The sequence below is a fragment of the Saccostrea cucullata genome, unplaced genomic scaffold, assembly GCF_032062105.1.
Source record: "Saccostrea cucullata isolate Sc308-1 unplaced genomic scaffold, CSIRO_AGI_Scuc_v1 ctg9373, whole genome shotgun sequence".
Taxonomy (NCBI): domain Eukaryota; kingdom Metazoa; phylum Mollusca; class Bivalvia; order Ostreida; family Ostreidae; genus Saccostrea; species Saccostrea cuccullata.
Genome location: NW_026932544.1, coordinates 25,001 through 40,000, shown reverse-complemented (window position 1 = coordinate 40,000; position 15,000 = coordinate 25,001). Strand labels below are relative to the sequence as shown.

Sequence of the window (15,000 nt, the reverse complement as noted above, 5' to 3'; positions counted from 1 at the left end):
CACGAGACATCAAAATTATCAATTAAAGGGCAATAACTCACAAAGTAAGGCATGTATCAAAAAATTGAAAGCAGATGTAAATAGGTGTAAATACAAGGTATCTAACCTGAAAGTTTCATAAAAATCAGTCGAAAGGTCTTTGAGAAATCGCCTGTCAAAAATCCGGCGGGAAAAAAAAAGCAAATAATAATAAGAAACAGTAGAATAACAGTAGGGTCTTCCGAAGGAAGCTCGGAAGACCCTAATAAGAAACAATAGAATCACTAGAAGGTCTTCCGTGAAGACGGAAGACCTTAAATATATAGGAAAAATCTTTGAAAATCTTTTTCTCAAGAACCACTGGGCCAGAAAAGCTGAAACTTATGTGGAAGCATTCTGGGGTAGTGTAGATTCTAAATTGTAAAAATCATGACCCCCGGGGGAAGGGTGGGGCCACAATTGGGAATCAAAGTTTTACATAGAAATATATAAGAAAATCTTTGAAAATCTTCTCAAGAACCACTGGGCCAGAGAAGCTGAAACTTATGTGGAAGCTTTTGGTATAGTGTAGATTCTAAATTGTTCAAATCATGACCCCCGGGGGAAGGGCGGGGCCACAATGGCCGACAAAATTTTAACATAGAAATATATAGGAAAAATCTTTGAAAATCTTCTTCTCAAGAACCACTGGGCCAGAAAAGCTGAAACTTATGTGCACATGGAAGGATCCTGGGGTAGTGTAGATTTCAAAATGTCTAAATTATGATCAGTGGGGTAGGATGGGGATGCATTATGTATTACAAGGGGGAAATCTGGTAAAGAACAGAATGGTCAAAGCTTCTCGGGTGAGCGATGTGGCCCATGGGCCTCTTGTTTTGTCTTGTTGTCCATTTTTCTGTAAACTTTTCAAATTTCCGACTTCCTCTCTAGAACCACTGTGCAGTTATGATAAGGCTGTATGAAGGCTTAAAATGCCTTAATATATTTAATTTATTTTGAGCTAGATTTTAATTTCATTGTGTAATCATTGCTTAAAATTGCAGATAATAGTTGAATCAGGTATAGTTATTATGAAGCACTTTATTGATCACTTGGGGACATTTATGATATTCTTAAATGTTACACAAAAGTCGTTTCGGCACAAGTGCAGAAAAAAATTATTGTACAAAGTTTGTTATGCCCTGCCGTGAATATGGCCGGGGCATATAGTGTTTGTCACGTCCGTCTTCCATCCTTCTGTCCTTCCGTCTGTCCATCCATCACACTTTGCGTTTAGCTCTGTTCAAAGCTAAGTTTCAAAGAAACTATCCAAGATATTTTCATCAAACTTCATATGCTGATAGATATAGATGAGAGCTATGGAACTGCATCAACGTTTTTTCACCTTGACCTTTCCTTTGACCTTGTCCTCACTTTTCTTAGATTAGTGTTTAGCTCAGTTTTAAACATACCATTCAAGATGGTGTTATCAAACTTCACATGTTGATACAAACTTGCACGGATCATGCATCTAGGGATGAAAATGACCAGACTTGCTTCGGATGCTGGATCCAACCTACATTTTCCAGATGAGTGACCAGGTTAAAGTTTTTGGAGCAGGTCCATTCCTAAGGAACTATAAGCCCTGCCTGAATCAAACTTGCACGGATGTTCCATCTAGGAATGGACACTACCACACTTGCTTCGGATGCTGGATCTGAGCTACATTTTCATTTCCAAGTAACTATAAGCCCTGCCCGAACCAAACTTGCACGAATATTCCATCTAGGAATGGACACTACCAGACTTGCTTCAGATGCTGGATCTGACCTACATTTTTAGCTCTACTGGTCAGAGACCAGAAGAGCTTATGCAATAGTAATGCGTCCGTGAAATTCCTTTAAAACGCTACTCCTTCTACAATTTTGGTCTGATTTCAATATAACTTGGCACACAAGTAGACTACACTAAGATACATAGAATAGTGCATCGGTTTTTGATTTCGATGAACGGTGTTGCCATGGTTACTAAAAATAGAATTTTCTGTGAAATTCCTTTAAAACGCTACTCTTTCTACAATTTTGGTCTGATTTCAATATAACTTGGCACAAAAGTAGACTACACTAAAATACATAGAATAGTGCATCAGTTTTTGATTTCGATGAACGGTGTTGCCATGGTTACTAAAAATAGAATTTTCTGTGAAATTCCTTTAAAACACTACTCCTTCTACAGTTTTGGTCTGATTTCAATATTACTTTGCACACAAGTAGACTACACTTAGATACATAGAATAGTGCATCGGTTTTTAATTTCAATGAACGGTGTTGCCGTGGTCACTGAAAATAGAAATTTCTGTAAAAAGCTTTTAAAATGCTACTTTCTTAGAGTTTTGGTTTGATTTCAATATAACTTGGCACACAAGTAGACTACACTAATATACATAGAATAGTGCATCGGTTTTTGATTTCGATGAACGGTGTTGCCATGGTTACTAAAAATAGAATTTTCTGTGAAATTCCTTTAAAACGCTACTCCTTCTACAGTTTTAGTGTGATTTCAAAATTAGTTGGCACACAAGTAGACTACACAAAGATACATAAAATAGTGCAATGGTTTTTGATAAGTACAAACCAGTAGAGCTACAGTCTCGACAGAGACTTCTGGTTATTCCCTAGTAACCATAAGCCCTATCTGAACCAAACTGATCAAATTATACACATACAAATTTTCATGTTGCTTTACTAATATATCCTCGATGGGGCATTCATGTGCTATGGACATATTTCTAGTTATTAAATAGATCAATTTATCGTGATCTCTGGTACATGAAAAGTGCTGGGGGCAGTTTAAATATTTACTTCTTGAGAAAATGTTTAATGAGAAACCAACTAACCAACATAAGAAAGGGTATTTTCCATTCTTTTGATATCACAATTTTATTTTAAAAAATGGATAAATAACACACAATCCCCCAGCAAAATTCAGTTAAAGGAGACCCTTCTCTTGTAGATTCATGCATCTGATCAAAAAATTATGTTTTGATATGGTTGAAACAAAGAGACAAAAAATATGTTTTCAAAGAACACAAATGTTCAAAGAACACAAAGATATTAGAATATATTTAGTTTAATGATTTGAGATAGGTGCATACAATTTTTTAACAGTGCGTACAAATTCGAAGACAACTACAAGGATTTGAAATCACCTTTTTTCAAGAAATTGGATATTTCTGTTCATGACGTTGTTATAATACACCTTTTGCAACATCGGACTGAACTGTGCAGCCTGTGTATACAAATTGTTTACATTGATGACGCTCATAAATTATTATGTATTGTTTTGAATTTTGAAAATTAAATAAATTGTAATCTATATGTACTAAAGATTATTTCTAGCACTTTGCAGTGTGACATTATAATAAAAATGTAGTGTCTGTCAAAGAACATGTATTAAAAATTCAATATCGAAATGTTTGACGTTATACTGAAATTAACTTAACGTCAGACTGGTCTATGGGCACTATCTGCGACCTTTAAAGACCCCGATTTTTACAAAAATATAAAGTTTCATCAATAAAAATTAAATCTTTCAGGCTTGATTTTTAATAAGAAATATTTTGGTATACATTAAATACATGTACATGTATTTAAAAAACCCATTTATTTTAACAAAAACGTCATTGTCCACGAACATTTTGGACAACCTTCGTATTACATGGCTTCGAGTGCAGCATACCAGCATATTTGCCCCAAGGTGACAGGAAAGCCCTGGAGTGTTATGTCGCCCGATGCCGCAGGCAGAGGGCGACATAACACTCCAGGGCTTTCCTGTCACCAAAGGGCAAATGTTCTGGTATTGCTGCTCTAGAATTAAGCCATGTAATATATGGTATATAACATTTTTAAACATTGAACCCAAATCGATCATCGAACATATGTATATACACATGTACTATGTTGAGTATAATTTAGAATTATCCCGTCCTGTTTCATGGAAGAATGTTTTCAGTATGCTGACACTTGTGTTGATAACCTTTGTTGTATTTAAAGAATTTTTCTCCTCAAACGAATTATTTAATTAATTTAAATAAACAAATTGCAAACCTTGTCCCAACTTTTTTAATTTTCGCGACACTGTTTATGTTTGTTCAGCAACTGCCTCTGTGAATTCGAACCTGACATATTTACTATGCAGAATGATTGCATGCGAGGGAACATAACTGTGTTCAGGAGGGCAATTTAACTGTTTCAAGTGAAATATTACTATATCCGGCATGATTCAGCAGTTTTTCGGGGTTTATGGATAAAAATATTATATTTGTGATATAACAATTTTGGTAACAATAAATAATTATTAATTAAATTTGCATCTAAGAAAAGTTTAATCTTTGCTATGTTGCCATACGGGGGTAACAGTGTTTCACAAACACATCTTGTTTTATATAGTTTAGATTCCAGTTTGTTCAAATCATGACACCCAGTGTTAGGGTGGGGAATCAATAAGGGATCCAAGTTTTACATAGAAATACAGTATATAGAAGAAAAATTTCTTCTGAAGACCGGCAAAGTCATGATTGGTTATTTTGTGTGGTGCCATCCCCATTGGTGTAGGAAAGGGCAGAAAAAGGGGGTCAGAATTTTATTTTGGAATATAGTAGAGCAGTCTTTAAAAACACTTTTCTAAAAACAGCAAAGCCATATCGGTCATATATGAAAGAAGCTACTCGTAATATAGATTCATTTTTAGCTCACCTGAGCCGAAGGTTCAAGTGAGCTTTTCTGATCACATTTTGTCCGGCGTCCGTTTGTCTCTCTGCATAAGCTATCCGTCTGTCTGTAAACTTGTCACATTTTCGACTTTCGATTTTCAAGAACTGCTGGGCCAATTTCAAACAAACTTGCCACAAAGCATTCTTGGATGAAGGGAACTAAGTTTTTTTCAAATGAATTGCCACATCCTCGTTCAAGGGGAGATAATTGGGAATTAGGGAAAATTTGGTGGCATGTTTTAAAAATCTTCTTCTCAAAAACCCCTGTGCGAGGAAAGATGAAACTTATGGGGAACCATCCCTGGGGGTAAGCCAGGGCCAGAATGGCCGACCAAAGCTTTACATGGAAATATGTAATAAAATTCTTTAAAAATCTTCTCAAGAATAACAAAGCCATGACTGATCATATTTATATGGAAGTATCCTCAGGTAGTATAGAATCTGGGTCATAATGCTGTTGATTAATTTTTATGTTTCAAAATTTTGCGAATGACCACTACTTTGTTTACATTTTCTTATTGTTGAATTATTTTTTGAAGAAAAATATTTTTCCGAATGCAGTGAACTCTTTTATAACAAGAGAATAACAAATTTCCTAAAAATTTATTTGCAGCAAAAATTTCCAGATTTACGGTATCACTGCAGATGAATTATTGACGCATATGATTTTTTTTAACTCTACTGGTCAGAGACCAGAAGATCTTATGCGATGGTAAGGTGTCTGTTTTGTCTGATTTCAATATAACTTAACACATAAGTAGACTACACTAAGATACAGAAACTAGTGCATCGGTTTTTGATTTCACTGAACAGTGTTGCCATGGTTACTAAAAATAGAAATTTCTATGAAATTCCTTTAAAACGCTACCCCTCCTACAGTTTTTGTCTGATTTCGACAAAACTCGGCACACAAGTAGACTACACTTAGATAAATAAACTAGTGCATCATTTTTGCTTTTGCTGAACGATGTTGCCATGGTTGCTAAGAAATTTCTGTGAAAATTCCTTTAAAACGCTACTTCTCCTACAGTTTTGGCTCCGTGATCGGGAGGTCGTGAGTTCGTATCTTGGCCGTGACTGAACTAGTCGTTAAAATGGGTAGCAACTGTTCCTTCGCCATGCGCTCGGCACTTTGAAGTGAAAGTTGCGGATCCTTCGGATGAGACCTTAAAAACCGAGGCCCTGTGTCAGAGGCAGGCGTTGGCACGATAAAGATCCCTCACTGCTCAATGGCCCTGAGTGCCGAGTAAAGGTCAAAATTTGAAGCCCTTCGCCGGCATACGGTGACATCTCCATATGGGTGAAAAATTCTCGAGAGGGACGTTAAACAATATACAATCAATCAATCCTACAGTTTTGGTCTGATTTCAATATAACTTGGCACACAACTTCAAGTAGACTACACTAAGATACATAAACTAGTGCATTTGTTTTTGATTTCACTGAACTGTGTTGCCATGGTTACTAAAAATAGAAATTTCTGTGAAATTTCTGTATAACACTTTTCCTCCTATTGTTTTGGTCTAATTTCAATGTAACTTGGCACACAAGTAGACTACACTTAGATACAGAAACTAGTGCATCGTTTTTTGATTTCGATGAACAGTGTCGCCTTGATTACTGAATTAAAATAAAATTTATGTTAAATACTTTCAAAATGCTACTTTTCTCTTTCTTTGTTTTAAGTACAAACCATTAGAGCTACAGTCTTGACAGAGACTTCTGGTTCAGTTAAAAAATAGCAATATTTAGATTGCCAGTATATTTCTTTTGATGTTTTGTCATCAGTTTTTAGTTAATATCCTTGGACGTCTTGAACATACAAGCGAATCATGCGTAATTCTTCAGCGTCATGCAAAGCTTTCAAAATTTGAAAATGGTGTCGTCATTAGGACCATTTCAACGTTTTTTTTTTTCTAATGAGTTTCGTAAAATAACATTGTCAGACCAGTAGGGGTTACAGATAATGTTAATTTTGTCTTAAAATCAAAATATTTGGAAAAGGTGTTTGCAAATGATTGCATGAAATTAAAAAGCTGCGCAAAGTCACACACACTCAAATTAGACTCGGCCTTGTTAATTAAGAAGATTTTTTCATGAGAATGAAATGGCATTTTTAAACAGGCAAGTCAATAGATAAAGGTGAGTGTTCTGGCCTCGGGCCTCATGTTATGTTTTAATATATGTCTTTATTTACCTTTTCAGGAAATAGACAAGTACTTTGAGGAGTTCTGGGAGGCAGTGCCAGCTGAGGACAGGAATTGGTTAAAAGAATCTCTCAAAGACCGTATATATACAGTGGGTCTAGTTAAACTAAATGATAGCACGAAAAAAAATCTGGAGTCAATGACAAAGTCCATAGTTGAACTATTTACAAATGAGAATACAAAAATTGAGTTGCCTTCCTCATGGGCTTTAATGGAGCAGTTATTATATGAAGGAGCCTGGAAGGTTTTGCCCCTGAGTGAAATATGGAAGCTCAACTCATCTCTTCCCCATGAATACCAAATTAAAAATGGTGAAGAAATGTCTATGTTTTTAAAGTGTTTCCATGACAATGGCCTTCTTTTATATTATAATGAAGAGAAATTGAGGGAGCATACAGTACTTGACATTCAGTGGTTTGCTAAAGCTTTCAGCAAGATTATTGCTGATAAAAACCATATTAATGAAGACTGCAAAACGAAATTAATAACAGAATGGAAATCCTTCAACAAAACAGGGGAACTTAACGATAAAGTCATAGATGCTCTATGGAAAGATGAACCCTCGTACCTGGAACACAAGAGTGAAATTATGTCGTACATGGAGAAGCTTCAAATGCTGGTACCTCTAGACTCTTTTGAGGCTGTATCAGAAGGCGACATGTCATGGTATGTCCCATGTATGAACAAAAAGCAGTTTAAAGCGGACTTCTGTGAAGATAAATGGGAATGCTCCTCCATTTTATGCTTTCGGTTCACTTCTTTTGCCATGTTTGTGTTCTATAGACTGGTAGCATACTGCATGAGTTTTCTAAGATGGAGTGTTTCAAAAGACGAAGACAATGAAGGAAGTCCTTGTCTTTATCAAACAGCAGCTGTGTTTGATCACAATGAACACACGGTGGTTGTTGGTATATGCAATGATGATATCCAGTTGCAAGTATTGAGAATCACACCACTGATTTTAGACAAAGATGTATCAAATGAAATTGGAGAATCCATTGAAAAAGCCATAGAGAAACTGACAGAAACATTTATTGGCACAAAAATATTCCACAAAGGATTCAAATGTCAAAACATTATTTGTGATGAGAAAGATCTATCTTTCACCCTTGCAGGTGATCTCTCCAAAATTAAAGGTGATAAAGAGATACAGTGCAAGTGTCGACTTCAGGAGAAACACGTCATAAATGTACAAAAGACCTTGAGTTTCTGGGAAAAGGTAATTTTTACTCATTTTAATGCCCTTGTCAAACTTAAACTAAAGGGGTATGGAAGAATCCTCTTGTCTTTCTGTCTAGTGTTTGTCTGGTCAGGAAATAAAGTTTCCGTTTTTATGAATGTTGCAGGATAACCTCCAAGGTCTAGAAATGTTGTTTGAAAGATTAAAACATCATTTCGAAACCAAGGAGATTATCCTGCATCATTCACAACAACAAGGACTTCTTCTATTCCACTAAGAGCTAATCGTTTCATCTATAGGAAAACGAATTAGGTCACCAAGTCTCAAATACGCTATTACGTTATTTAACACCAGTAGGTAAATTTGTTCACTTGCGTTTGAAATGCAGACTATTTGGGCTTTCACTGCATTTAGAATAGCTTTAATTTTATTATAAAGGATGACTGCACTTAAGGAAACTAAGAAATTGGACAATTAATTTTAAAAATGATCATTTTTAGCTTACCTGAGCCGAAGGCTCAAGTGAGCTTTTCTGATCACATTTTGTCCGTCGTCCGTCCATCCATATGTCAGTCCATCTGTAAACTTTTCACATTTTCGACTTCTTCTCAAGAACCAATGGGCCAATTTTAACCAAACTTGGTACAAAGCATCCTTGGGTGAAGGGAAGTTTAAATTGTAAAGATGAAGCGCTTAGTCCCCTTACAAGGGGAGATAATCAAGAAAAGTCAAAAATAGGGTGGGGTCACTAAAAAATCTTCTTCTCAAGAACCACTGGGCCAGGAAAGCTGAAACTTATGTGGAAGCATCCTAGGGTAGTGAAGATATTTAATTGTTAAAATCATGACCCCCGGGGGTAGGGCAGGGCCACAATAGGGAATCCAAGTTTTACATAGAAATATGTAGAACAAATCTTTAAAAATCTTCTTCTCAAGAAGCACTTGGCCAGGAAAGCTGAAACTTATGTGGAAGCATCCTTGGGTAGTGTAGATATTAAATTGTTAAAATCATGACCCTCGGGGGTAGGGCGGGGCCACAATAGGGAATCCAAGTTTTACATAGAAATATGTAGAACAAATCTTTAAAAATCTTCTTCTCAAGAACCACTGGGCCAGGAAATCTGAAACTTATGTGGAAGCATCCTTAGGTAGTGTAGATATTAAATTGTTAAAATCATGACCCGGGGGGTAGGGCGGGGCCACAATAGGGACTCCAAATTTTACATAGAAATATGTAGAACAAATCTTTAAAAATCTTCTTGTCAAGAACCAGTGGGCCAGGAAAGCTGAAACTTATGTGGAAGCATCCTTGGGTAGTGTAGATATTAAATTGATAAAAACATGACCCCTGGGGGTAGGGCGGGGCTACAATAGGGAATCCAAGTTTTACATAGAAATATGTAGAACAAATCTTTAAAAAATCTTCTTCTCAAGAACCACTGGGCCAGGAAAGCTGAAACTTATGTGGAAGCATCCTTGGGCAGTGTAGATATTAAATTGTTGAAATCATGACCCTGGGGGTAGGGCAGGGCCACAATAGGGAATCCAAGTTTTACATAGAAATATGTAGAACAAATCTTTAAAAATCTTCTTCTCAAGAAGCACTTGGCCAGGAAAGCTGAAACTTATGTGGAAGCATCCTTGGGTAGTGTAGATATTAAATTGTTAAAATCATGACCCCTGGGGGTAGGGTGGGGCCACAATAGGGAATCCAAGTTTTACATAGAAATATGTAGAACAAATCTTTAAAAAATCTTCTTCTCAAGAACCACTGGGCCAGGAAAGCTGAAACTTATGTGGAAGCATCCTTGGGCATTGTAGATATTAAATTGTTAAAATCATGACCCCTGGGGGTAGGGCAGGGCCACCATAGGGAATTCCGAGTTTTACATAGAAAATATAGAACAAATCTTTAAAAATCGTCTTCTCAAGAACCACTGGGCCTGGAAAGCTGAAACTTATGTGGAAGCATCCTTGGTAAATGTAGATATTAAATTGTTAAAATCATGACCCCCGGGGGTAGGGCAGGGCCACAATAGGGAATCCAAGTTTTACATAGAAATATGTAGAACAAATCTTTAAAAATCTTCTTCTTAAGAACCACTGGGCCAGGAAAGCTGAAACTTATGTGGAAGCATCCTTGGGTAGTGTAGATAGTAAATTGTTAAAATCATGACCCCTGGGGGTAGGGCAGGGCCACAATAGGGAATTCCAAGTTTCACATAGAAAAATATAGAACAAATCTTTAAAAATCTTCTACTTAAGAACCACTGGGCCTGGAAACCTGAAACTTATGTGGAAGCATCATTGGGTAGTGTAGATATTAAATTGTAAAAATCATGACCCCGGGGGGTAGGGCAGGGCAACAATAGGGAATCCAAGTTTTACATAGAAATATGTAGAACAAATCTTTAAAAATCTTCTTCTCAAAAACCACTGGGCCAGGAAAGCTGAAACTTATGTGGAAGCATCATTGGGTAGTGTAGATTCTAAAATTTTAAAATCATAAAAGGGAACGGGGTAGTTGGGCATGATAGGTATAGCAAGAGGGGGAATCTAGTAAAGAACTGCATCACCCAAATTACTCAGGTGAGCAATGTGGCCCATAGGGGTCTTGTTCTTTTAATGGTAGAAATGGCCAATGTCTCAACTGCAACTTTGTGTAAATATGTTAATAAAAAAGCTGTATTAATGAAGTTCGAAGTCTTTTTTAAAGGGAGGGGTCATCGCATATTCTGGAATCTCCATAGGATAATGAGTACACCCACCTTTTATAGGCTTAATACATAGTCAACGCATGTTTGTCTATTGTTCTCCTTTTTATGGTAGCTGTATATTTATTATATATAGTAGTCAGGGTTTGACAAATAGTGCAGTCGCCTCTGGCTCGTGCACCATGTGTCAAACCCTGACTACTATTTAGGCATAGTGCACGCAAAACGCAACACTATTATATAAATCTTATTTTCAATCAAGGACAGATATGTCTAATTTCCCGATATTTGCAGAGAGGTGGGGTAAGAAAACAGCAAATTATTTTATTGCAATGCAGTTTATAACCAATATATGGAAATAGACCAAACTCTTTAACAAATGACTTACGGTAAAAATAAAAACAAAAATAAATGTGACAACAGAGATTGAAAAAGACCCAAAAACCGGCATTAAGAGCAGTCATCCTTTAATATTTTTTAACTCACCTGAGCCGAAGGCTCAAGTGAGCTTTTCTGATCACATTTTGTCCGGCGTCCGTCTGTCTGTCTAGCTGTCTGTCCGTCTGTCTGTCTGTAAACTTTTCACATTTTCGATTTCTTCTCAAGAACCACTGGGCCAATTTCAACCAAACTTGCCACAAAGCATCCTTGGGTTAAGGGGATTCAAGTTTGTTAAAAAGAAGGGCCACACCCTCATTCAAGGGGAGATAATTGGGAATCAATGAAAATTTGGTGGTATGTTTTAAAAATCTTCTTCTCAAGAACCACTCTGCCTGGAAAGATGAAACTTATGGGGAAACATACTCAGGTAGTGTAGATTCAAGTTTGTTCAAATCATGACCCCCAGGGGTAGGGAGGGGCCACAATGGCCGACCAAAGTTTTACATAGAAATATATGGGAAAATTCTTTAAAAATCTTCTTCTCAAGAATAACAAAGCCATAATTGATCATATTTATATGGAAGCATCCTCAGGTAGTGTAGTTTCAAGTTTGTTCAAATCATGACCCCCCGGGGTAGGGCGAGGCCACAATGGCCGGCCAAAATTTTACATAGAAATATATGGGAAAATTCTTTAAAAATCTTCTTCTCAAGAATAACAAAGCCATAATTGATCATATTTACATGGAAGCATCCTCAGGTAGTGTAGATTCAAGTTTGTTCAAATCATGACCCCCGGGGATGGGGCGGGGCCACAATGGGCAACCAAAGTTTTACATAGAAATATATAGGAAAATTCTTTAAAAATCTTCTTCTCAAGAATAACAAAGCCATAATTGATCATATTTATATGGAAGCATCCTTAGGTAGTGTAGATTCAAGTTTGTTCAAATCATGACCCCAGGGGGTAGGGCGGGGCCACAATGGCCGACCAAAGTTTTACATTGAAATATATAGGAAAATTCTTTATCTCAAGAATAGTAAAACCATAACTGCTCAAAGGTTTACTTTTGGATTTAAACTTTTCAATAATAAACCAATTTCTACTTTATTCCTAGCCACAGTGCTCAGGTGAGCGATGTGGCCCATGGGCCTCTTGTTAAATGTACAATCATTATGAAAAAATTACCTTTCTATTCTGTTATTATTTACTATTCTATATATTTTCTATTTTTCGGTGTCCAAGTGTGGTGTAGGGAGGTCAATGAGAAACAACCCCGCTTAGCTATAAAAACCTTCCTTCATCAGCTACTATATAGACAGTTTAGATTTTGAAAGACGACTGATCAATATGGTCTTAATAGTAAATAAGTATTTAAGTCTAGAGACAAATATTCATTTTAATTTCACAGTTTTGATACGTGTTTCTGATCTGATAATTATACCCCCCCCCCCCCCCCCCCCTTTTGAAGAAGGGAGGACATATTGCTTTGCTGCTTTCTGTCGGTATGTTGGTCGGTCTGTCGGTCCACTTAGTTTCAGTTCATTCTCTTTTCAACCCTTGCATTTGGTATACAGGTATATCAGATGAATCAAGTTCAAGATCAAGTTCTGTTTTGGAGACAATGGTGCCATTTTTGACAGAGTTAAGCCCCTTGGACATATAAAAAAAAAACCTTGGGCTTATAAAATTCTAATCATTTTCAGTTTCCATTTATTTTCTTTGCAGAGGTTGCAAAAATACTGAAATGAAATTTAGTATATAGATTTATCATATAAATATTTACGTCAAGTTCTGTTTTGGGTACGATCGCGCCATTTTTGACAGAGTTATGCCCTTTGGACTTCGATGAAGTCCGTGATTTATAGGAGAATAATGTCCACGACATTTCTTTGATCTCGGCAATAATCGTGGTAGAATGTTCAATTATGCTCGATGTATAATTTTATAGATAAAATATAGCAGAAGAATGACTTGATATAATCATCATGACTCAATCATTTGACAAAAGATTATTTGGGATAGTGAATGACCCAGTCTAAGCTGCAGAACTGTATATCTGTGTGAGAGAAAATTCGGACATATAAAGCAGAGACCTACAGATTTAAAGCTGAACACGATTTATAAAAGGAATCTGTCCGCCATTTTTGTTCCCGAGTCTCGCTACTCTGCAGACCCCTATAAATAGGGCAGGAAGTAGTCACTGTTCAGTGAAATCAGTCGACACCGGTATAGATGGACATATGCTATACAGAACTCGGTAGCGAGAATAATAACGTAATACATCGTCTAATGCAGGAAAATAAGATACCAAATAAAAATTAATTTACAATTATGGTTGTATAAGTCAGTGCAGTATACAAACAACACAGATAAAAGTAACTGCAATAAGGCCATAATAAATAAATATTACCCATAATAAATAGATTGCTAGATTCTCATCCGATTTTTTTAAAGAATCGAGGCGAGCGGGTGGCTTTTATTTATTTTTATTTTTTTCAATTTTGCAGATTTTTTATTGACCTGGTCAATCGGTGTAATTTTATCTACAGTACCCAAATAAAAGTTAAAGTAAAGGTTCAATTATCTCTTACTTCACATCATCAACAATCTTTTTCAACCAATGACCCTTGTTTAAAATATATACGCATGTATTACAGCAATTACCATCTTTTCAGCTGTCAAAATCATGTTGACTTTCGCAGGATTTAAAACAAAAGAAGAATGGGAGATGAATACAGATCCTGATCAGAATTAAGACGAAGAAAAACAGAAATTTAAAAAAAACGAGGCGGGGGTATAAAATCGGGGCAGGCGGGGATGAGAATCTAGGAATATTTTTATTATGGCCTAAAATATAAACAAAGGTAATGCAAGATAACCAACTGGAACAGGGATCGCCATTCCACGCCGATACCTGTGACAATAAAGCAGTCAGGTGTAACGAATGCGACAAGTATACCCTAGTATTGATGTATCGTAGATACATGTAATGCTATCGAAAATGGCGTATACCTATTTATGAGTCGTGTTCAGCTTTAAGAGTAGTAAATATTTTCAATTTTTTTGTTGCTCACCTCGCGGATAAAGTCTTGTATTTTCAGATCTACCCTTAAAGAATGTTATCCAATGATTTATTGTGTGTTTCAAAACTATTCTGGATACTCACGACTTAAGGGTGTGTCATGACCTTGACCTAAGGTCATTTGTGCAAGTTTAAGGTCACTAAAAAAAAAATGAAAAATACATATTACAATTAATTCCCATCTCTTTCCCAAATTGCAATGTTACTGGAAAATGTAAAAAGCATTATAAAATTTTGAGTATATATACACTGTATAATAGTAAAAATAAAATGTTTATCACAGGAACAACAGGAAGAGAATATAAATGTGGAAGAATCCGGTCAAAGTATGTATCAGCATTGATGACTTTCACCATTTTATTTTTATTTTTTCATGATTTTGATATTTTGAGGAAGGAGAACATTTAACTGAAATATAGATATCTCAAAAAGTAAGGAAAATTATTTGTGAAACCTTTTATGATATCTTTTAATTTTAGCAACTGACTTGATTTTGAATGCGGTGTCCAGAAAACTTCATGGGATTCCATCCACCTTCATGCTTGCTCAGACTTTTGAAGTCCATATAAAAGAAACCTCCAATGTTGAAGAAGATAGATTTAGAATTCTCTATAAATGGAAATGCAAAAATTCAGCCCTGGATCACCTAAAAGAGTTGGAGAGAATTTTACGTGACGCTGGAGACGGTGAAGCAGCGCATTATGT

The 15,000-nt window shown here is 36.2% G+C and overlaps 1 protein-coding gene across 1 annotated transcript in view; it reads left to right on the top strand.

The window, feature by feature from the left end:
- The window catches only part of LOC134235370 (uncharacterized), a gene marked incomplete at its 5' end in the record, with an annotated part of 26,230 nt that overhangs the window by 10,855 nt on the left and 375 nt on the right, over positions 1-15,000 (top strand). Inside the window, 3 exons of the mRNA XM_062717506.1 lie at positions 6,935-8,155; positions 14,579-14,621; positions 14,775-15,000. The exon at positions 14,775-15,000 is cut by the window's right edge and continues 375 nt beyond it. Of these exons, the coding sequence (XP_062573490.1) occupies positions 6,935-8,155; positions 14,579-14,621; positions 14,775-15,000 (1,490 nt within the window). The remainder of the gene's footprint in view (positions 1-6,934; positions 8,156-14,578; positions 14,622-14,774) is intronic.